Source organism: Falco naumanni, chromosome 11 (genome assembly GCF_017639655.2).
Source record: "Falco naumanni isolate bFalNau1 chromosome 11, bFalNau1.pat, whole genome shotgun sequence".
Lineage (NCBI taxonomy): Eukaryota > Metazoa > Chordata > Aves > Falconiformes > Falconidae > Falco > Falco naumanni.
Genome location: NC_054064.1, coordinates 27137626 through 27159871, shown reverse-complemented (window position 1 = coordinate 27159871; position 22246 = coordinate 27137626). Strand labels below are relative to the sequence as shown.

Here is a 22246-nt window from a genome sequence, read left to right as displayed (position 1 = left end):
CTTCCCCCTTCCCATGCTTGGCCATCAAAGTAGTTTTTGCAGACTTTTAACTTTGTGATACATGGTTATGGGCTGACTGTCAGAGCAGTGTTCATGATGTGATAACTACAGATTTAAGTAAAATCAAAGGAAGACTTGTCACATGCATTGCAGTTAAAAAAAAAAAAAAGAAAAGAAAAAAAAAAGAAGTGTAAACTGCATTAGTGTTTTGGGAAGCTATGCTTAGAGTTTAAATTATACTCTGGAAAACTAAAGACTAAAGATGATCAGCTGTGAATACTTTGTAAAGGAACCGGGCAACATCTCGTATCTTCAGTTGCAAATTGTTTTGCTAATATTTTTCATCTTCTGCTGTTACAATTTTAAAATTCTAGGAAATCTGAAAGGAATTATATTTACATATAATTTCCAAAAAAGCTCTTGAGTCTTTTCTAACAGGAAAAAATTGAACAACATAAAGTGTGAAAGATCTTTTGCAACATTATGGTTAATATTGAGATGTTGTATTAAAATACTGTATTATGAAGCAATGTTATCAATTTTCACATTTCCCCAGAAGGGTTTTCAGCACCTTTGAGTATTCCATCAAACCAGCATATAAAAGAGTGCAGAATTTACCTGTTAAAATGCACAGAGCATTCTTAGTAGCCTCATAGCTGTAGTCTGCTGCTATTGTTGCTTTGCAACCATTTAGAGATGATGTTTTCTCTACCAAGAGGGCACTTCAAAGCAGATTTCTACACTACCTTTTGAAAGTGAGCTGATGAAAAGTCAAATCTGTAAGATATTAAAAGAGGCTTTGGTCATATATGATATGATTTCTTTAGAGATGATGTTCAGCATTGTACCATATTTATCTCTTTTTGGAGGCTCATTTTTGGTGGAAAATTACCAGAATTTGTGCTGAGACTTGCTCAGTATCTGAGCAATGTTTCTTATAACTTAGTATAATATAATATAGTTTCAGCAAAGTAACATATAGTCAGTACTTCAAAGCCAATAAAGATGAATGATCCATTTTCAAAGTCCTTTTATTCATACACCATTTCAGATTGATTTACATAAACTAACAAAACAATATTACACTTAAAGTTGATCTGTAACAGTGATAAAAACATTCCTGCATCCCAAAGCTGCAGAAACGTCACTTCCAATCTAGAGTGATCAGTTGCTAAAGATAAATTGTGCCTATGGGATTTTGGCAAATCCAGCATCTTTTTCCCATGTTGCTAGACTGTCTTAAATCCTGAATCAGAAATCCACCCTTGTTCAGGAAGGATGAATGTCTGCTTAACTTTAAGTCTCTAGGAACACTTAAAAGTGAGGCTAAATATTTATGTGTTAGAGAGCTTTACTGAATGTGAATATTCTTTTATCCATGTTTGAAGCTCAATCAGGACAAGACGTAAATTTTACCTGTGACATTTGAAAACAAAAAGACCTGACTGGCTGGACTGCAGTTATGCTGTATGGTCCAGTAATGATGCATTATCACTGTTGTTTTTTTTTTTTTTCCCCTCAAGCTGGGGTTAGTACTGGCGGCACCTATATTACAGAAGTGCAGCACAGGGCAGATTGCTTTAAGACATTTAAAGTTCCTGTTGAAGTCCTCCCAGTCCTTTTGTTTATCTGTTCTGCTCATGACACTGCCAAAACATGTTTATTCACACACGGTGAATCACCTTTGCAAACAGATCATTTGAATCGAACATTCAGTGTTTCAGCTTCACAAAAGGATTTGCAAAGCTGTGAAGACAATTCACATGTCCCCTTACTATTACGGTTGGTTAAGGCAGTTCAGAGATCTTATTCTAAATGTCAAATAGACAGGTACACAAAAAGAGCAGGAACTAGATCAGATGTCCTTCTACTTACCCTAGGGTTTTCTTTTGAAGAACAAAACTTTGAATACTCTGTTAGTACGTGAGTTGGACACTTGGAGTAGAATTCAAGGTAGTGAATACCGAAAATAGAAGAAATAGTGCTGAAGTACTGTAGAAATCATGAGCAGTTTTTTCAAATCAATACCACAAGCTACTGGTTGTCAATGTTAAGATTCCAATGTACACTAACATATCGATTACATTTTCTTCTAGAAATTGGTGAATTGTGTGAATGTTGCAGTATTGCAAAAAGATTCAGCTAAGAAGAGCAGAAAAAAGTGTTGTAATACTGCAGTAAAAATAGAAGGGGATATTCATTTTGCAAAAGAAAACAAGAGGGTAAATGCGATGACAATGTCCCTTAGCTTCGTGATACTGATAACATATAGTTTATGGTTTTCCACAAAACCCCCTTTTTTTGGGGTGTTTTTTTCACCAGCACTGCAGCTACTCCAGCAAGATCCAATTCCAGTTCTGTCTAAATATAAGGGAACTACACAGTATGGGGAAACCTTTCTTCTATTACTATTCAGAATCATGCATGGTTCAAAGGTCTCATTGTAACAGCAACCAAACCACTTGAATTAAAAAGAAGAGAAAGCCCAAGTACCTCCGTGAATAACCTGGACACAAAGCCCATCTGTGCTTAGTTACTGGAGAAGTAAATAGAGAGGTTTTATACGTTTGCAAGACTGTGATCCCAGTAACGTAAGCGAGACGGCTGGCAGTAATAACTAGTGGTTATACACATCAAAATGTCTTTGTTTTTGTAACCCATCAGAGAACACTGAGGCAAATATATTGGTGCTGGTTTTGAGCTCTCCCATATATCCCGTCTTTCTTTCTGTGTGTTATCATCACCTTCTTTCCCCCCACAGGTTTTTCCCACAAGCTTCAGACAAACAATAGCTTTTAACTGTGAAAAATGCCAGCTGCAAAAATCCAAAGTAAACAATTGCTGGAAAAGCTTCATCCAAATCTCTCCCTTCACAGGGCTTTCTTTATCTTCCTTTTGCTTCTCACAAGGACCTACACTTGAAAAGGCTTTTTCATTCCCATTTTCCAGACTGGGTATCAGATGGATTGCTGCCTTTGTGTTTGCATGCTATTTAAATTGTGATTATTACCTTCTGTGTTTTCAAGGGTTGAGCAAAATCATGATCCATACAAGTATCACTGCCACTCTCTCATTGTCAGTGCCACACTCACCTACTGTCTTGCAGCATTTCTGCAAGCGTCAGTTTTTAGCACTCCACCTGCATGCCTGAAGCTTGAGTAATTATGGCTGTACACCACTTTGATACCCATCATAAATGTCTAATTTATTGGTAAGTGTATCTCTCTCTGATAAGTGAGGTTATGATTCTGGATCATAGGCTGGCTGTTACACTTTCTGAAGGGCCCAGAAAAATAGACTTCATAGAGAAGAAAGAACGGGTGAACAGAATGCTCCCACAAGAACTTAGTGCTTGTGCTTGCCACTTTATTCTCTGGTCTTCAGTGGCACACCTTATGCCAGTGCTCATAAACGTGGGCTTTTTTTTTTTTTTTTTTACAGTGTTTCCCTGTAACAACGATGCAATGACTTTTCCTGGCTTTTTTCCTTTTTTCAGATTGATCTCATTGTTTTCAGGCCTCCTGTGGGCCCTGCAATAAGAACAGGATTTGGGCCAGAAAACATTTCATTGATAGCATTATCTCTTTGAATCACCAAGAAAATGTAATTATTGTAACTATTTTAAATTCTACCAAACTTCGCAGCATTTCTTCTCGCTGGCTAAATAATTTCTATTAGTAAAAGGAAAACGTAACTCTTTTCAGCTGCTTCCTCTTGAGGGATGTAAGATATCCGCAAATTTTGCTAACACGTTCCAGAACAGCCAGCTGTTACTATCCACCTGCAGCCATAATATTGATTGAAAAGAATATAGAACCTAAACATGGATAGCTTCTGTAATTATGTAGAAAGAGTTTAATACATGACTCTACTTCAAATGTCATCTGGCAATGGCTATAACATGGCATGGAATATATTAGGAAATAATTTAGCTAGGTGAGAAAGTCTTAGTGAAAGACCATGCACTGTTTCCTTATGTTCTATTTAAACAGATTCCTGAAAACATTACCCACGTATATGGAGAAAGTTAATGACAAGACCAACAGGGCTCAGACACCTCTCAAATATCAAATAAAAAGTAGCTCACATATTTCTGTGCTTCTGCAATTTCCCAGCAATGTAACTAAAGTGGCTCTTTCAGAGAAGACTGTATATATGAAAAGATAGGAAACAGAAAATAAAAGTACCTCCCCACCCTGAGCTGATTAAATAAAGATGCCTTTTTTTTGCAAATATTTTGACCTCTTGCTACAAAGAATGGAAAAGGTTTGGCAAGAAGTTTTCAGCTTCAAACCTGTTTTAAATACCTCTGAAGTCTGGTTATATGCCCTGTCAGGACCCTTACTATTTTCTTTTTGATGAATCAACACAATACAATATATGTATTGTGAATCATTTGCAATTCTATTGGAGATTTTGGCCCAAGGGAGCAAGGAATGTGAGTCAGTCTAATCACAACACTGCTGGCTTTCTAAATGGACATTTTTGAGTTTTCAGTTGAAAGATTCAGGTTATTGATGTTCAGATGAAAAGTAAAAACTTTAACAGAAAGTTGACTTCTGTTGGAAGGGGAGGGTGTTCAGTAACAAATTTGCCATTTTTTCAAGAAATCTTGAACGGGAAAACTTGGATCAGCTCTTGCCCTCGGAATGTTTATGTCCAACAGGTTGCGCACAGAAGCGAGATTAGCGGTCAGTCCATGGAATGACACTAAACAGGGAACAGCAATTCCTCTGTAAATCCTTTTGAAAGCTTTCTGCTAGATGATGGCCTTCTCCACAGCATCACCCTGACCTAGACCTAAGTGAGATAACACTGATGTTGACAGTGAAATTCTGAATGGGAAACACTGCCTTACACAGCTGTTACATCTCCTGTGGGTCTGGGCATAAGTGTATTAGTTTGGAGTCAAAGAAGGGACTGCCAGAAAGGACAGATAAACAAGGCAAATGCCTAAATTGGTAATAATTTAAAAAAGTATATTTTGTCATTAAGATACAGTTATGCCCCTCATTAATTGAAAAACACTAATACAGCTTATGGGTTCTGGGCTAGCATGAACATCAAGAACATATCAAACACAAACACCATTAAATGCTAAGCTCTTTTTGTAGTTAGCATAGTAGTATATCAAGGTTTTATTGTATTAAAATCCCTTGAGTCTTATTTTAATGTTGTTCTTTGTAACACCGCAGACTTTAGCATTTTTCTCCAAGTAACTAAGTGAAGAGCTCTACCAAGGGGGAAAGTCCCATAATTCACAATCTGTAGACCATTTTCGGCATCACTTTCCTAAGACTTTGTTACCTTGTAAGGACTTGACAATTTCCAGTTAACAAGACACAGGTGCAACTGATTAGCAAGTCTGGTGGAGCTCTAGATGGTCCCTAACATCCTCCCTCAGTAGGTGAGTATTTATTTTCCCCTTCTGAGCATCAGGAGGTTTTGAAAGCTTTAGCTAGAGAGAAAAAGGCTAAATGCTATCAACAGTAAAAACTTTTCCATTTGAAAGGACGTGTGTTTCTACAAAGGGAGAAAGAAAACGTGGGTTATTTTAAAATGTTACTGGTAATGTATGATTTAAATTTTAAAAGGTCAGAAAAATGAGCTTTGTAAGTTTTCATTGGGGATTTTTCTCAGACCTGACTGTTACACTACTTATTTTCTTCAGCATTGATAACAGTTGCAGGTGATGCTTTTTTTTCTCTCCATTTTGAAGCCCCTCCAGTGTAATTTATTTTTGTATAGCTTTGTATAAGGTGCTTTGTCAAGAAAGATCCCAAAAACCTTCTGACACAAAGTCAAAATGCAATACTCTTTTGTGAGAAGGCAGCAATCCCATGTTGTTGTTTCTCACATTCAGACCTTACAAGTTGTGGGGTTGGCTTGAGACGTTAATTATTCTTTTCTTTGTATTTTGTTGTTGTTTTGGAATGGAAATGGACTATTCTGAAGTAGATCTGCCCTTTAATGGGATGAAAACTTACATTTATAAAAGAGAGGATTTTAAGAGAAGGAAGGAATGGATAACCAAGATTCTTGCCAAAGGCAAGAACTCTGCTCATAAAAAGGTGAAGGTTTCAGGAATTCACAAAACAGTGTAATATTTAAAGAATCAGCAGGAGAGGAAATCAAGACATCAAGAAGTGAAAGCATAGCAAAGCCCCATGGTATCCAGGACCTTTGATTCTTTGATGCTCATTCAGAGCACAAGAGCTCCGACTTAATTTCAGCTAAAAGGTCTTAGTATTTTTACTTAGTGACCAGTTCTCTTCTTTTGGCTGGTTAAATGATGAAATTGTTTCTCCTTCTAATAATTGTTCCCCAGGTACTTTGGCAGCTCATATTGAAGTTTGTATCACACTTGTAGCATGCAGCATTGTCCACTGAAGTGACATTATTATGCTATAAATATTAAATGTATTATGTAATTGTTAATATTTAATATGTGTATGTTACATCAATATTAAGAATGCCTGACACTTCCTCCTGCAAACTCTATTTTCAGTTAGTTATAACTTCTCATACTTGTAATGATTTGACACAAAATTTTCTGTGCCAGGTGTCTGCCTCAGGCGGAATTTTGTGGTGTTCTTCAGTTTGTTTGTTTGGTTTTTTTTATTCTTTTAATGTCAGCCAAAGCAGCTCAGCTATTCCTGAGAAGTCGGCTAGGGAAAACCAGGCACAATAAACCTGGCAGCCTTTTTGAAGGGACCTAGTGTATCCTTATCCTGGGGGAAGGCCCTTAACCTTTGGCAAAGGTGTTGCTTTTCTTTTGGATACCTGCTTCAGTTGGTTGGTTCATGTGGAAAACCTGCCAGAGTGTGGGTAAACAATGAATATTTAAGAGATCACAGTTCACCCTATGCTCACACAGACCTGTTGGAATATGGTGTCAAATATGGCCATCCATGCTCAATGCCTTCAGCTCCCATCCAAAACCATCCTGAATGTGTGCTTGCCCCCCCAAAAACCAGCAGCTCCTTTTAGTCTCAGACAGGAAAATGAAAACTACTGGTAATAAGATAAAATGTGTGACACATTTCAGCCATCTTTTCCCCTTGTGTTCAAGGTTAATCTTTATCTTGCTCATGCTAAAAACACTGAGCATCCCTTAAAACCTGTTTGTGTTTTGAATTCCTGAAATAAATTTGCGAAGGACAATTGGGTAAAACAGGTTTAGTCAGTAAATTTTCAGGATAAAGGCAGGATCAAGCCTTTCCTCACTTTTCTGTCTTAATGGTATTAGCAGCAAGTTACCTCGAAATGCATATTAACTGCACACGTTATGGAAAGAGGACATCTTCCTTCTGTCGGTAGGTAGAGCATACCTGCCTTTTCTCATGTTCTCCAACGTCTGCCTCAGATCTGGCAGTCCATGCACAGACCCTGAGACTGCAGCAGTTGTTGTGCTGTGAAACCACAATGTATCGTCATACACCTCCCTCAAATAGCATGGGTTTACTTGGGGGTGTCCTGAGAGGCCTTTCTGCTTTCTGCCTCCTCCACTTACCCACAAGTTGCAGATCGGTTTGTCAGAATAATGCAGTATACATAAAAATCTATCATAAGTGAAGTGAAATCACACAATTATAATTTCTGGTACAGCATCAGTTTGATTATAGCTTCTTTTAGTGATATTCATACACTCCAAAATGAATACAAGTATTTTTATTGTAAAGATTTCTGCCATTTTTTCTCTGGATGGATGCTCTGGAGACCAGAGTAATTTCTAGGAAATTTATAAGTACATTTAATCTAGTTCTATTTTTTTAACCTGACATTTCTTGAAAAAAAAAAAACCCAAACTTTTTTTTTTAAAATTTTAGAGTATCTGAATTATATTGCTTATTAAATACCACCCATTGTATGTCTCTAATTCATAAAAACCATACCAGATAGTAATAATTTTCTTACGGAGAGTGTTTTAATGTGCTTAGTGTTGCTATTTACAGTGTATAACTGCTATGTTAAAGAATGTCAGTACAGACAAAAATTAGACTAAAAATTAGGTTTGTTCAGCAAAACATTGATTGCTGTATCACAGCCTTTTTATTATAGCATTTGGTTCAAAGAGCTTTGCATACTTTATTGAGCAAGCTGCATATTTTTCTGGCTAAGGTGTGTATACTGTAGTCATTACATTTTTGCACACTTCACTGGCTGAGCTGCATGGACTACTTTAACTATCATCAGGAATACTTGACTGAGTTCAGCTGCTTATTTGAGTGCTTCAGTTTGTGTACTTTATTACTTCAGTGGTGTATGTTGATAAAGTTTTGTGCTGTTAAATTTTTTGTTCTGCCAATCTAACTATATACCATGCTGAGAGAACTGCATGCATTGCTAACTGCTTACTCCATGGTGAACATGAGTGGTTGAAATGTTATAATCTGCAGTTTTGTTAAATGAGCTGCATATTTTTGTTTTTATATACGTTGCTTACCCAGTTGTGTACATTTGCCCAACTCATTATACAAAATAAGCTTGATTGGAATAAGAACATTCTCTACCAGCTGTCTGCTCTGAGTCAGTATGTAACAAAATTAGCAACTTTCTCTTTCCAACAGTGACATGATTGCATCCAAAGTTTAAGGCAATTGCTTTGGAGATCTTGTTTGTTTCATTCACTCCATGCAAACATCAAGATTAACAAACCAATTTGTTGCAACTTAATTTGTTTTCACAAATATGAACAGAGTTAAGTAACAGAGGAAAAACTCAGCATTCTAATACAGGAAAATGCTTCCATGTAGAGTATGGAATATGTAGAGGCCTAAATATCATTATCTAACTTAGAGCCACCATGCACTGTAAACATAAGAAGATGGAAAATAACTACAGGCTTCCCAAGATGGATATTTCATCAGATAAACGATATCCAAAACACTTAAAATTACAAACATAAGGCTTTGTAAATGAAGTGCATGCTTTCATCAAGAGTTATAAAAATAAGCTCATCTCATGACCAATAGAAAATCTCAAAATGCTGCAATAGAAAAAAATGCATGAAAACTCATGTACAAGGATATGTAGTTTCTTCATTTTTGGCACAAAATTGAATTATTATCTTTAAGAAAGTTTTTTTTTCTTGATTTGCTAGGTTTTTTGAGTCAGTTTCAGTAAAACCCACAGGTTATTCTTAGATTTTGTTTTGACTAATTTGCAGAGTTTGCTTAGGTAGCAGCTTGTGCTTTCATTTACAAAATCTTTAGCAATACCTCACCTCAAAACAACTTTCTTAATTTTTCTTGAGTACAGACATGCTTAATTAGGGCTATATAGTTTACCTGGATTCCTACCTGCCCCACATAAATATGTAAATTCAGAGGGATCTGGGCAGGCTGGATCGATGGGCCGAGGCCAGTGGTATGAGGGTCTACAGGTCTCAGTGCCGGGTCCTGCACTGGGGTCACACCAGCCCCACCAGCGCTACGGGCTGGGCAGAGTGGCTGGGAAGCTGCCTGGTGGGAAAGGGCCTGGGGGGGCTGTTTGACAGCTGCTGAACGTGAGCCAGCAGTGTGCCCAGGTGGCCAAGAAGGCCAGTGGCATCCTGGCTTGTATCAGAAATAGTGTGCCCAGCAGGAGCAAGGCAGTGATTGTGCTGCTGTGCTTGGCACTGGTGAGACCGTGCCTTGAATCCTGTGTTCACTTTAGGGCCTCAGGTTGTGCCAGAGGAGGTTTAGGTTGGATATTAGGAAGAATTTCTTCACCAAAAGGGTTGTCAAGCATTGGAACAGGCTGCCCAGGGAAGTGGTGGGATCACCATCCCTGGAAGCATTTCAAAAACATGTAGATGTGGCGCTCAGGGACATAGTTTAGTGGTGGACTTGGCAGTGCCAGGTTAATGGTTGGACCTGATGATCTTAAAGGTCTTTTCCAACCTCAATGATTCTGTGATTCAATGAAATCTGCCTGGCTCCTGTTGTCAGTGTCCCACTCTGATTGCTTTCACTTTAATATTGTAATTCACTGTTGTCTGAGCAGACTGCCTGGAAGGTCCAGATTTGTTTTTGCAAAATTTTACATATGAAAGCTTAATTGATGTTATTGCTTGCGTCAAAATTGTTTGATTTCAAACAGTGGCCATTTAATTCTCAGACTTCTCATGAACCATTATTTAAGAGTGTAAACATTACAATAGTTTGTTCTAAAAACAAATATGTGAATACCTGGGGGCAAATACTTTTAGTGGTCTGTCTTCACCGATATCTGTGGAAAAGAAATTTAAAGAGAGAGGTATAATAGAATGTATTAGTATATACTGGAGCATCATATAAAAATTAATTTAGTCTTCCTATTTTGTTTTTTCTTTGTACGTTAATGTTGGGCATGAAAAGAGTATGAGAAACTGGTATACTGGACTTAACACCTGAAAAGTAAATGCACTGCATGAGATGAGGTAGGTCCAACCTAGAGTTTCTTAACAGAGACAGAGTAAGTGATTTTGCATAAGATGACTTACAGCAGACAGATGGTGAGGAAGAAGGTTTTGTCTCTGTTTTCTCTTTTCTTCCCCCAGCATGGATTTACTTTCGGTATCAGTCCGTTACCAGTAAAGACATAGATTTTGCTCTTCCTTTGAAATGTTAAATTTCAGCTGCAGTTTTACCAAAGTTATTAGTGTAAACTAAGATCAGTTGGACTCCTTTATTGCATTCAAAATAATTATGGCTATGTGTGATTTCTACTGTGTAGGTGTCCTGTACAGTTTTTGCAGAGGAAAATTCTTCCTTTTGCTAAGGGAAGAGAAATATTGCTTTCTTTAGGGAAAGAAAATCAGAAATATTTTATTTTTTCCTGCTGCTGTGTGAGGCCTAAGCAGGTTGAAAGAAGCGACCAAGAAGCTTTAAGAGAAGCGTTCTCCAGGAGGAACTGGCTACTCATGGCTTGGATGGGTGTACTTTTCACTGGGTAAAATCCCAGCTGGATGGCTGAGCCTAAATGGTGGTGATGAATGGAGTGAAATCCAGTTGGTGGCTTGTCACAAGTGGTTCCCCAAGGCTCAGTGTTGCGGCCAGTCCTGTTCAATATCTTTATCAATTATTTGGATGGGGGGATTGAGTGCACCCTCAGTCAGTTTGGAGACGACAACAAGCTGGGTAGAAGCACTGATCTGCTTGAGGATAGGAAGGCTCTGCAAGGGGATCTGGAAAGGCTGGACACAATTCTATGATTCTGTTCTGTGATTATATGAAGGAGCTGGAAGGTTTTCATGAAGACTGCTGCCCTGTTTCCCAGCTTTTCACCAACCTCTCTAACACTAACTGCAACAAACTAGGCTTTCTTTTCTGTTTTCAGATCTGAGTAACCTATTTCTTTCTATGACTAGGATACCTCCTAAAACCTCAGCATACTAAGTTCAAAACATACATTTCATGTATAGCAGTGCAATGTAAAACAACATGGACTATTAAAATACTAGGAACAGACAGGGTATACATTCTATGAGATCTAGGAGAATAATAATAATTCAGAAGATACACATCTATTCCATATATTTTCCATGTATATTTTTATGCATGTGGTATATGCAATACACATATAAGCTCTTTCATAATTTTTACCTGACCTTTTTTCTTTATTTTGTTTTCTTTTTTGTTGGTTTTTTTTCCCCAGAGAGTAATTTTCAATGTCGTCAACTTCAGTAAAACAAAAAGCCTCTATAGAGATGGCATGGCTCCAATGGTGAAATCCACAAGCAGACCAAAATGGTAAGTTACCCTTTCAAATACTTGCTTAGTGAGATAAAAGTGTTTTACTTGGCACTTTCTTGTAGCAAAGACCTTATGGCTCAGGTGCATCTTTTTGTAAGAGTAGGAGAGAACTTTGATGCAAAAGCAGTGTTGTGAGGACAGGTTCTCTTTGGGCCAGATGGACAGTATGAACTCTGGAGGCCCCTTCCAGCCTTGCTGTGACAGCGTGTTGGACTGCCTTCTTTCAGTAGCATGACTGATGTCCATTCAAGCAAACTGAATAGTCAGGGCTTGGGCCAGATTATTTTTCAGTGACATCCCCACCATCCAGCTGTTAGGACAGTCCCTGGCTCAAGTTTTGGCCTGTGCCAGCTAGCACTCTCCCAAACAAAGCCTGCAAACAATATGGGAGATGGACTGGTTCTGAAAGGCTGTTTGGATTTGTTCTTCCTGTTTTGGGTTGGTTGGTGTTTAGTGGAAGAATGTCAGCTCTGCCATACAAGTTGACCTCATGTGAATGAGCCATCTGGTCTGCTTTATCTAAGACAGAAGAAGGCCAAACAACCTTACTGTAAGCTTCACAATATATACAACACAGATAGGCATTCACATATGAAATACGTGAATACCCATATAGATGGTACATTCTCTCAAAGCAAATGTAATGAAACATCTACTGTGAATAATAGTATGTAAATCTAATGAGTCCTAATGCATGCAAGACTCCCAAGAATTGTATGATTTACCTTTAGCTAGGAGACTTGTTTGAATATGGATAGTGAGGTTAGGCCATAAGTGTAAAGTAATGTATTCTTGTAAGCCTTTACAGCTGCTAGTTTTTACTGGTTAATTAGTAATGCATTTGATCAAGCTGCACGTTATCTGAGCCTTATAAATATATCTTTCTTAAATACTTCAACTTTCACAAAATTTCCACCCACAGATGTTAACTTTTGATGGTCATAAGATTATTGTTACTGTATGGCTTCCTCTTCGTATGACCAACAGAATGGCTATTTGTTTTTTTATCTAGAAGGTAAGGTCATATGGACAGAAGAGCTGTCTCACAGTACAGTTAGTGGATGGAGTCAATTCCAGCTCAATAAGAGCATGTAATAACATTGGAAATTAATTAAAAAAAATCCATTGTGTTTAGTGTTTTTGTAGCAGAAGTCATGTTAATTGTGTTTACTATTTATCTTCAGAAAAATCTTTTGGGGTATTTCAGGGCCACATTTATCAAGCATACTTTAATAATCTTTCAAAATCTTTTCGTTCTCTCACTGGGGTCTGGTATTTGCAGCTAAGTATATTGTGTGTTAAGTTCACATATAAATCAGATATTGCTTTCATACAAATTTTATGCCTTACTTTGGTTTCAAATTAAAGTGTAAATCTTACAAAACAATGCAAAATGGGCTTTTTCTAGAACATACAGGCTCCTTCACTATTTCTAAAACAGATTTCTCTCCATTTCCCTGGAGATCTATTTATTTTTGTGTTTTATATTTTTAGGGGATGTATTTTGCTCCCATGAAAGTGAGGAATGTATAACATTGCCTGGAGCTAGGCACAGTGTAGGCAGCAGGTGCTGAGCAGCTTCCTTGTACAGGGCTACTACCATACTTTAATCCTGTTTCAGAAATTCTAGCTGTAATTTTTTTTCCTTAAAAAGATCATTATTCTATTAAGGTAATTTTATTTTTTTCTAATAGTCTGTGTATGAAAACATCTTGCTGTGCTTTGAAGGTGTACATTAATTCATACCGTTATCAGGGACCTTAGTGATATTGGGGTCTACTCAGTATAATTTTCTGTCTTTATGTTAATAGGAGTTATGCATGTGTTTTCCAAGTGGGAAAATACATACATTATTTTGAGTTATAGGTTTTCTATTACAGCTGTCTTCCATTTGGATTATGCCTTTTACAGTTACCTCTGTATCTGTTTCCATGGCATTCTAGTGAAACCTGTAAACAAAATTTTCTCTTTCTCTGTTTGCTGAAATAGGATTTACTAGTACTTGCAGTTGCTAATGCAGCACACAGGTAGTTGTGGTCTTTGAACATGAACAGGGCAACATCCAGCTGCATTGATTGGATTCTGTTTGACGCTTTGTTTATATTAGTCTAGTAAGCAATACTGAATCATTCAACAGTGCAAAAGTGCTGAGGTTTACACAAGGGTACTCGGGATTCAGAATAGTGCAAGGAAACTGCTGGAACCCTCCACCTTGTATTAAGTCAGCATAGCTGGTTAGTGGATATAATGTAATTAAATTAAAAAATGATATATCACAGAAAGTGGAAGAAACAGGAGATTATAAAATCAAGTCAGAAGGAAGATCACCAGAAGCCATGGTCTCCAAGTATTCTGTAACAGAGTACTGTCCTTCATCTCTGAACTCTTATGTACTAAATATTTGAGAAACTCATCATTATTGTGCCTGCCTGTGGAATTGTGTGATCCATACTGAAATTGTCCCAACTTCCTCTGGCCACACAGACAGAAGCAATGCTGTGTCACACATAACTATTCCACTACCTTTTTTTATACAATCAGGTATGAGTTCTAGGGTGATAAATTGTCTGTTTTCCTTTTTGCATTTGAGAGATGTAGGTACATTACTCCCCTTAATAACAGATATTCAAGCCTGAGTTATACCCTTTTGATTTAAATGAGAAAGTTCCCACTGTATTCAGGATAGAATTTGACCATATTTCTCACAAAATCCTGCATATCAAAAGTGGATTGGCCTCCAGAGACTGTGATTTTTAATGTTTGTTTTCATTGTGGATACTGAAACATGGCTCCGAGCTTTGAAACATTTTGTGAGTTTGATTCTTGACTCTGGAACAAATCACTGCCAAGTGCTCTTGAAGTAGAGAGTGTGTCAAACACAGATCAACGTTTTTGACCTGTATTATCTTGCCCTGTGGGGTAAGATCTTTAAATGCAGTCAGCATCAAGGTTCAGCTCAGTGTTACTGATGTAAATGGAGTATATCACTGTCATCAAAGCACTCTATGTGGACACAGATGTTCTGGTGTTGACATATTCTCCTCTTTTGAAGTAAGGCCAAACATTTTCAGTAATGAGCTACTTAAAAAGAGAAAGCAGAATGCTGAAGGATAACGAAAAAACCAGATCTCATGGTAAAGAAAAAGGCCTGTCAGTCTGACCTTGGTGCCGGGGAAAGTTATGGAGCAAATCATCTTGAGCGCCGTCACACGGCATGAACAGGAAAACCAGGTGATCAGATGTAGTCAGCATGGGTTTATGAAAGGCAGGTCCTGCTTGACTAACCTGATCTTCTGTGACAAGGTGACCTGCTTACTGGATGAGGGAAAGGCTGTGGAAGTTGTCTGCCTAGACTTTAGTAAAGTCTTTGACACTGGTTCCCAGAGCATTCTCCTGGGGAAATGGGCTGCTTATGGCTTGGATGGCTGTATTCTTTGCTGGGTAAAAAAGCAGCTGGATGGCCGAGCCCAAAGGTGATGGTGAATGGAGTTAAGAGCAGCTGGCGGCTGGTCACAAGTGATTCCCCAGGGCTCAGTGTCGGGGCCAGTGCTGTTTAATGTCTTTATCAATGATCTGGATGGGGGTAGTTGAGTGCACCCTCAGCAAGTTTGCAGATGACGCCAAGTTGGAGGAAGTATGGATCTGCTGGAGGGCAGGAGGCTCTGCAGAGGGATCTGGGCAGGCTGGATCGATGGGCCGAGGCCAGTGGTATGAGGGTCTACAGGTCTCAGTGCCGGGTCCTGCACTGGGGTCACACCAGCCCCACCAGCGCTACGGGCTGGGCAGAGTGGCTGGGAAGCTGCCTGGTGGGAAAGGGCCTGGGGGGGCTGTTTGACAGCTGCTGAACGTGAGCCAGCAGTGTGCCCAGGTGGCCAAGAAGGCCAGTGGCATCCTGGCTTGTATCAGAAATAGTGTGCCCAGCAGGAGCAAGGCAGTGATTGTGCTGCTGTGCTTGGCACTGGTGAGACCGTGCCTTGAATCCTGTGTTCACTTTAGGGCCCCTCACTACAAGACAGACATTGAGGTTCTGGAGTGTGTCCAACAAAGTGCAACGAAGCCCTTCTATGATTATTTTTTTAAAAAAAAAGAAAAGAAAAAGACATTCTGATTAAAAAGATAGCTATTTCCCACATGCAGAGTCATTGATTTACTGAATAGTCATTCCCAGAGGGGTAGAGCCAAAAAAACCAAAAACCAAAAAACAAAAAAACAAAACCCAAAAAACCCTAAAGAACTGAGTAGGTTAAGGTCCAAGTCCCTCTACCTATTTTCTGGTTTTTGGGGATGCGCTATGTTGACACTAAATAATATGTGTTTGTGCCAGTTACATAAGTCAAATTTCACTGCAACGAATTACAGCTCATACATAGAAATGTAGTATTGTGTCATGTTACGTTACATCAGTTGCTTTTCATAGCAAATTGGACAAGATGAAACTCAAGATTTTATTTTAAGCCAGTGGAATGGCCTGCGTCTGGTCACTTAGCATTTTTGCTTAAAATTTACTGGTTGTTCAGAAGTATTACAACAAGATTTTGGAGAATTGTTTGGGTTTTTTTTCCTCAATAACGACTACTACAAGTATATAGATTCAGTTAATATCCTGGAGGCCTGTATAGTTTTATCTGGGTCTGTTTGCTTTCTCTGTTTAAATTTTTGCTATGCTGATGCAATTTCTACTGTAATCTTGTTTTTCTTTGCTGCTTCGTTTAAGTGCAACCTAATTTTATGGCAGTTTCTTAATCATCATTTCACACTAAAAGCACTGTCCTTGGAAGGTGTTAGTAAAGCCTACTGTGTGGGCATAGCAGTGGAAGACCATTTAAGTACATACACCGTGCTATTATATTGATTGCATGAAGTTTTACAAGTTTCTCAAAGTGAAATAGAAGAGTGAGTTGTTCGAGAGGCAGCAGATTTTCCAAATGATGAAGTGAGCAAATATTCCCTTTGGGCAGAGAACAGCTATAACTCTTGATTATTCAGTGTGAGCATTGCCTCATTGGGGACATTAGTTTTTCAAATTGTGCTAATCTTTTAAAAGTAACAACTGGCCACTCATCACCTTAGGTATTTCAGCAAGATCATGTGCAAAACTCTAATTAGTATTTATAGAACAGCAACGCCTCCCAGTAGAATAGTAGCAGTAGCTGGCAAATATCTGGTTGACACCTGTTAAGTCTTCAGACATCCATTGTATTTTATTCTGCATTTCAAATGAGCAGGGAGCAGTAGGTGAAGTCCCCATAATTAAGGGATAAAGGATAATAAATAACATGGTTTTTGAGTGGATGAACACAAGGTTAAAGGCTGTTCTGCAGTTGTGATGCTGTATTTCAGGAATTGTTTGTTTATAAGTAATAATGCTAGCTACAATATTATGGTGCTTTCAGCATACGAAAGAGGATTTATATCGAGATTTACATGTGTTTTGTTTATAATGTCAGATTTCAAACTGCTTCTTGGCAAAGCAGTTACTTTCTTCCCTGACTTTTATCACACTCAGCATTGATGGCTTTTAACTGGATAGTTGCCTTCCCCAGCCAGTGCTCCACTACCTCTGTTGCTATAACATCTACTGTTAAATACTCACAACACATTGCTTCTGAAGCTTCCCCCCAACCTGGAGTACAGAAAAACTTCTAGGTAATTAATTCAAATTTGAATAATTTGAATCTATATGTATCTTGGTAAATATTGTCACGATGAGGAATTTTGTTAGACATTGAGAAAAGCAATGTAAGTTTTATGAACAATACTCCATATGTTCCATTCATCGGAAAGGGACAAGACTGAGAAAATCTGAATTTTGAGTAGCTAAAATGTGTTGATTCTTGCCAAGTTTCTTTAACATTTGTGTCTACAATGCAGTGTTACAATCACTACCATGTCTACCAGGCTGCATTATACATTCAGAGACTTTCAGCAGCATTTTTAGTATGTATTTATATATCTTTAGCCATAAGATAAGCTGTTTGTGAAATGAGCTGTCATTTGTGGTGAAACAGTTTGAGAATAAAGCACTAAATATATATATAGCTCACTAATCTGAAAGACTAAAATTGCTTACTACAAAATATGTAGTGGGCTGGGGTTAGTGGTAATATCACCTGAATTTAGGTAAAGAATATGAACAAGCTGTTATTACGTGATTCCTTCCTTGGCCTATTTTACACCTTTGGCTACTCTCCGAAGTTTGTTCTTTTGCCAGTTTTATAATGTAATGTGTGCTTGTTCTAGCTTTCCTGAGGGATCTGGTGAGAATGCTTTTGGAGGTTCAGAGGTATTTCCCATGGCACAGGTGCATGCTAGTGCAGTCTTTGCCGGGTGCAGATCTGGCTCCTCAGAGCTGCTTCCTCCCTTGTGCTAGTACAACTCTGCATAGGATCACCACTGGGAGCTGGGCCAGGTTAAAAGTAAACTTTCAAGGAAGAGAAAGAAGATTTAGTCTTGGTCTGGTTCATCACATAGATCCAAAACGAGCAGCATGGATCCAACTGGAGAAGCAGTGGGGGAGGTGGGAATAAGTGGCTGGAGCAGGGGTGAGGGAATGAGTTAGAAGCTGCTAGGAAAATGCCAAGAGAATTGTCTGTGGAACCACAGCTCCTTTTCAACAACTTGTAGCATTTTATTTGAAGAAAATAGGGAGAAAGACATAGCAGTATTGACCTTTTAAAATCCCACGTTGAGTGATAAGCAGGAACAGTTTTGTCTTGGTCTTACTGTAGTTCTTTGGAAGAAAATAAGATGTTTTTAGACGGTTTTGAGGCTGGCATGTATATGAAAGTAAAATAACTGCCTCTGAAGTCAATCCCTGGGTAAATTAATGTTTGTGTGAATCTTGTGAAATAAGAAAAGAAGCAGACCTAACCACTCTACAAACCCACAAAACAAATGCACTCTCTCCCCTTTCCCAGTCCAGCAAAGGTAGTTATTCCTGGGAATATAGAGTAGGCTACATACCACTACTATCAGACACAGCTTTGTGGAAATAGAGGAAAGGTTATATTCTAGTGACATAAAGTATGAATCAGATGCCAAACTTAATATGTTTATTGTGCAGACTAAATGGGATTAATTTGTGACAAGAAAGAAAGAAAGTTAAATTTTATCAACTGGGTGCTTTTTAATTTTAAGATGTATGGAATTATGTTGGGTAAAATTAGCCAAAAGGAAATTAAATTAATATAAAAGAAGGCAAATGAATTTTAGGATTCAAAAAGAAAATAAGGAAGAGGCTGCAAAGGACTGCTAAGCCATCATTTAAAAACCCTAGCTATTTTATATGTATGTGTGTGTTTCCTCATCATTTATCTGACTGATATCCTATAAATCAATTTATTTAGATTACAGCAGAGTCAAAAGGCCCCAGTCAGGATCAAGACTCATTGTGCTTAGTGCTGTGGAAACATATAAACAGACAAAGTCCTTTTCCAAAGTTGTGAAAATTTTATGATTGATTTCAGTAAGAGCAAAGTTAGGCCAATACTAAGCACTTCTGAAAATTCCGTCCTTAAAGATTTATTCCAAGCAGTAACTGTTTAAAAAATGACATACTGCTTACATAAGAGTCTAAATATTTGATGGTTATAGTATTTACATCTAAAACACCAGAGGCTATGTGCTTTAATACTTCAATCTGTTTCCCATATACTCTGTCAACATGAGTTCCCTGCATTGATTGAGGGCACTCTGTGATCCCTGAGGTTGTATTCATGAAAGGTTACCCTTGGTACTACTTTATTCATGAAAGGTTTGAAGCACATAGGAAACAAATGGGTCTACTCCTGCTAGGTGCATTTTGTTCCTCTATAAATACTTAATTACTGGGGTGCTGATGAGAAATTCAAAATCTTAAAAAAAGTGCAGTTGCCTGAAAATAGTTCCCCCATCACCAGTGCAAATCACAATGAAATTTGCAGCTGGGAGGTTTTGTGGCAGTTTAAAACAACTGAATTGTAGGTTTTTCCCACTACAGTCTGTGGTATTGAGTTTAATGGCTGCAAAATATGACCAGAGCTGTTCATTACATCCCCTCCTGAAACAGGTCATTCTCTTTCCTCAGGTGATGGGCATTTGGTGGAACTGATTGCATGAAAAGTGTTCACAGAACTGGGTCCCTAACCTTGGCAGGTTTAAAAAAAAGTATGTAAAATTGAGGATTTTCCCCCCAGAACGAGTCTGTAAGTTAGATAAATATGGGCAGCACTGAGCTCAAAGCAGAGTCAAACTACCAAGAGGACATTGCAGCTTTTCATTGCAATTTTGTACTTTGAACTAATGGAGCGAAACAGAATGAAAATCACCTCTGTTAAGAATGGCATTTATCAGCCGTAAGTACTTAGTAGTAAGAGCCCTACACAGACAAAGCTGAGTGTCACCAAGAAATGTACTTGAAAATCAGACTGTTAACACAAGACTACACAAATAAGAGCCAAAAACTGTAATCACAAAATGCAACATCACTTTAAGAATGTTTTAATGGTCTGAAGAGTGCTAGACAAGTTGGATTTAACAAGATGTAATAATCTATGACATAATATAATTGAGAATGCACCAGGACGCAGCACAGCCAGGTTAAATTTTGGCTGCCTTTCACTTAGCTTTGCAACTTTAATGATCTTTCAACATATGATTTTAAGTATACACAGTACTGTCTAAATTTATATACAACATAAAAACACAGGATGTGCAATGTATCAGAAATACAATTCTAAGTAAAGTTAGGTCTGAAATATCCACCCTAATATTTTAAAATGTTTAAACCATTAACAACGTTTTCATTAATTTTCTGTGAAGAAACAGTATTTGGTGCAGAGGAAAAGGTAATGGGAACTATTCATTGTGAACTTCTGATAAAAGTGAGACAGTTATCAGGCACCTACCTGCCTTATATTTGAAGTGCCACGGTAAAAGCCAAAGCAATGAGTTCAATTTCTCATTTAATAGAACATAAACTAGAAGACAAAAACATTTTGCTGTACTGTGGAAATTGAGAATTGTAGAGAAAGTAAGCAGTAAATAAGTATGGCAGGCGATAATGCAGGAACAGAACATTAAAATAATAGGTGCTGTATCTTGAACTTTGTCTTTTGGGATTTGACAGTTATATATAAACACAAAATATAACATCCTAATTTTTATGGTGTGATTCCTAGGGTTAAGTTATGAATTAATTTCTATACGATATGTCACTGGTTTGGAAGAATTAAAATTTAATGACAATAGAACAGAGATAAGACCTTCCCTGCATCTCCAGATGCTGAGGCAGTGGCTATGGTTTGTTTTTTCAACTGCTTCAAGTAGGATTATTGAATTCTAGCTTGAAAGCGAAACTTTGTCTTCCTGCTTCACTGTATTAAGCATCTCTGAGATTGAAAACTTAGCAAGAGCTCTCCTAGTGTGATTAGAAAGTATCCAATATTTTTTGGCAGCAAATACTAATTCCCATCTTTCTGTCTGGTACTGCTCAGGTGGCACAAGGATAACGGGCTGTCAGGTGCTGTGGGTAATGGAAAGGTGAGGCTCCAGGCTCTCAGTGGAAAGCTGGCAGCTCTGCTGACAGTTTCCTACCCCTGGAGTGCTGCTGGGAGGGGAAGGGCTATGCTGGGCGAGGGGCCTGGGAAACGATGCTTTTTGGCTGGAACGTCATCCCTTTGGAAACCATGAATCATCAGTACAGGCTTGAGCAATGCAGTGCCTTCGTTGCTGTTCTCAGCTACTGAGGTTTCTCTGTGTGTATTCTCTCTACTATTCAGATCTGTTGGTGGAATTCAGGCCCAGAGGCACAGGACTTTGTGCAGCCAGGCTAGAGTCTCTCTCCAGTGCCTACAAGGGGGTCCCCAGGTCTGGGACTGGGACTCAGCCTCCTTACGCAGATGGGCTGCAGGTGAGCTCTGTAGCTGAAGGGCAGGTGTCCATCCTCAGGGCATTACATGTGCTACAGGTGTGCAGGTAGTTAAAAACCGACTCTTGTGTCTGTTCTCTCCCCATAACAGATGGGAGGCTCTGAGGCAGGAGGTGAGCTTTTTGTACTGACTGGTAAGGGTTGGATATTTTTTCTTCTTTTACCACTCTCACATCCTAAATATCATGTGAGCTATCTAACTGATTTTGTCTTTTAATAGTGAGGTAGACATGGTAATTATTAAAAATTATGACAAAGAAGCCATAAAATACTTATTTTGGCTGGAGCACTTTGTTTAAAGCAAGATGCCCTGTGTGTGCCTAGCCTGAGGGGGACCTGGCTGGCCACCCTCCCTCAGGCACTGCCCGCCTGCCCTCCCTCATGCTGCTTAGGCTCTGCTTTGTGCTGAGGCTTAAATCGTTAACAACAACTTTTCATTAGTTTTCTGTGAAGAGACAGTATGTGGTGCGGAGGAAAAGGTAATGGGAACTATTCATTGTGAACTTCTGATTCAACTTTGTTGCCTTATTCCCTCATTTTCCTCATTCTGCGCTTTGCACAGGCTTCCCTCAGTGCTCCCAAGCCTGGAGACAAAATGGCGGGTGCTGGTGCTGAGAGGGCT

The 22246-nt window shown here is 38.5% G+C and overlaps 1 protein-coding gene across 4 annotated transcripts in view; it reads left to right on the top strand.

Moving 5' to 3' along the window:
• The window catches only part of LOC121095490 (BEN domain-containing protein 5), a 964914-nt gene that overhangs the window by 234486 nt on the left and 708182 nt on the right, over positions 1-22246 (top strand). For all 4 annotated transcript variants that reach the window (XM_040610380.1, XM_040610378.1, XM_040610379.1 and 1 more), the window contains exon 4: positions 11620-11714. In XM_040610380.1, the coding sequence (XP_040466314.1) occupies positions 11620-11714 (95 nt within the window). The remainder of the gene's footprint in view (positions 1-11619; positions 11715-22246) is intronic.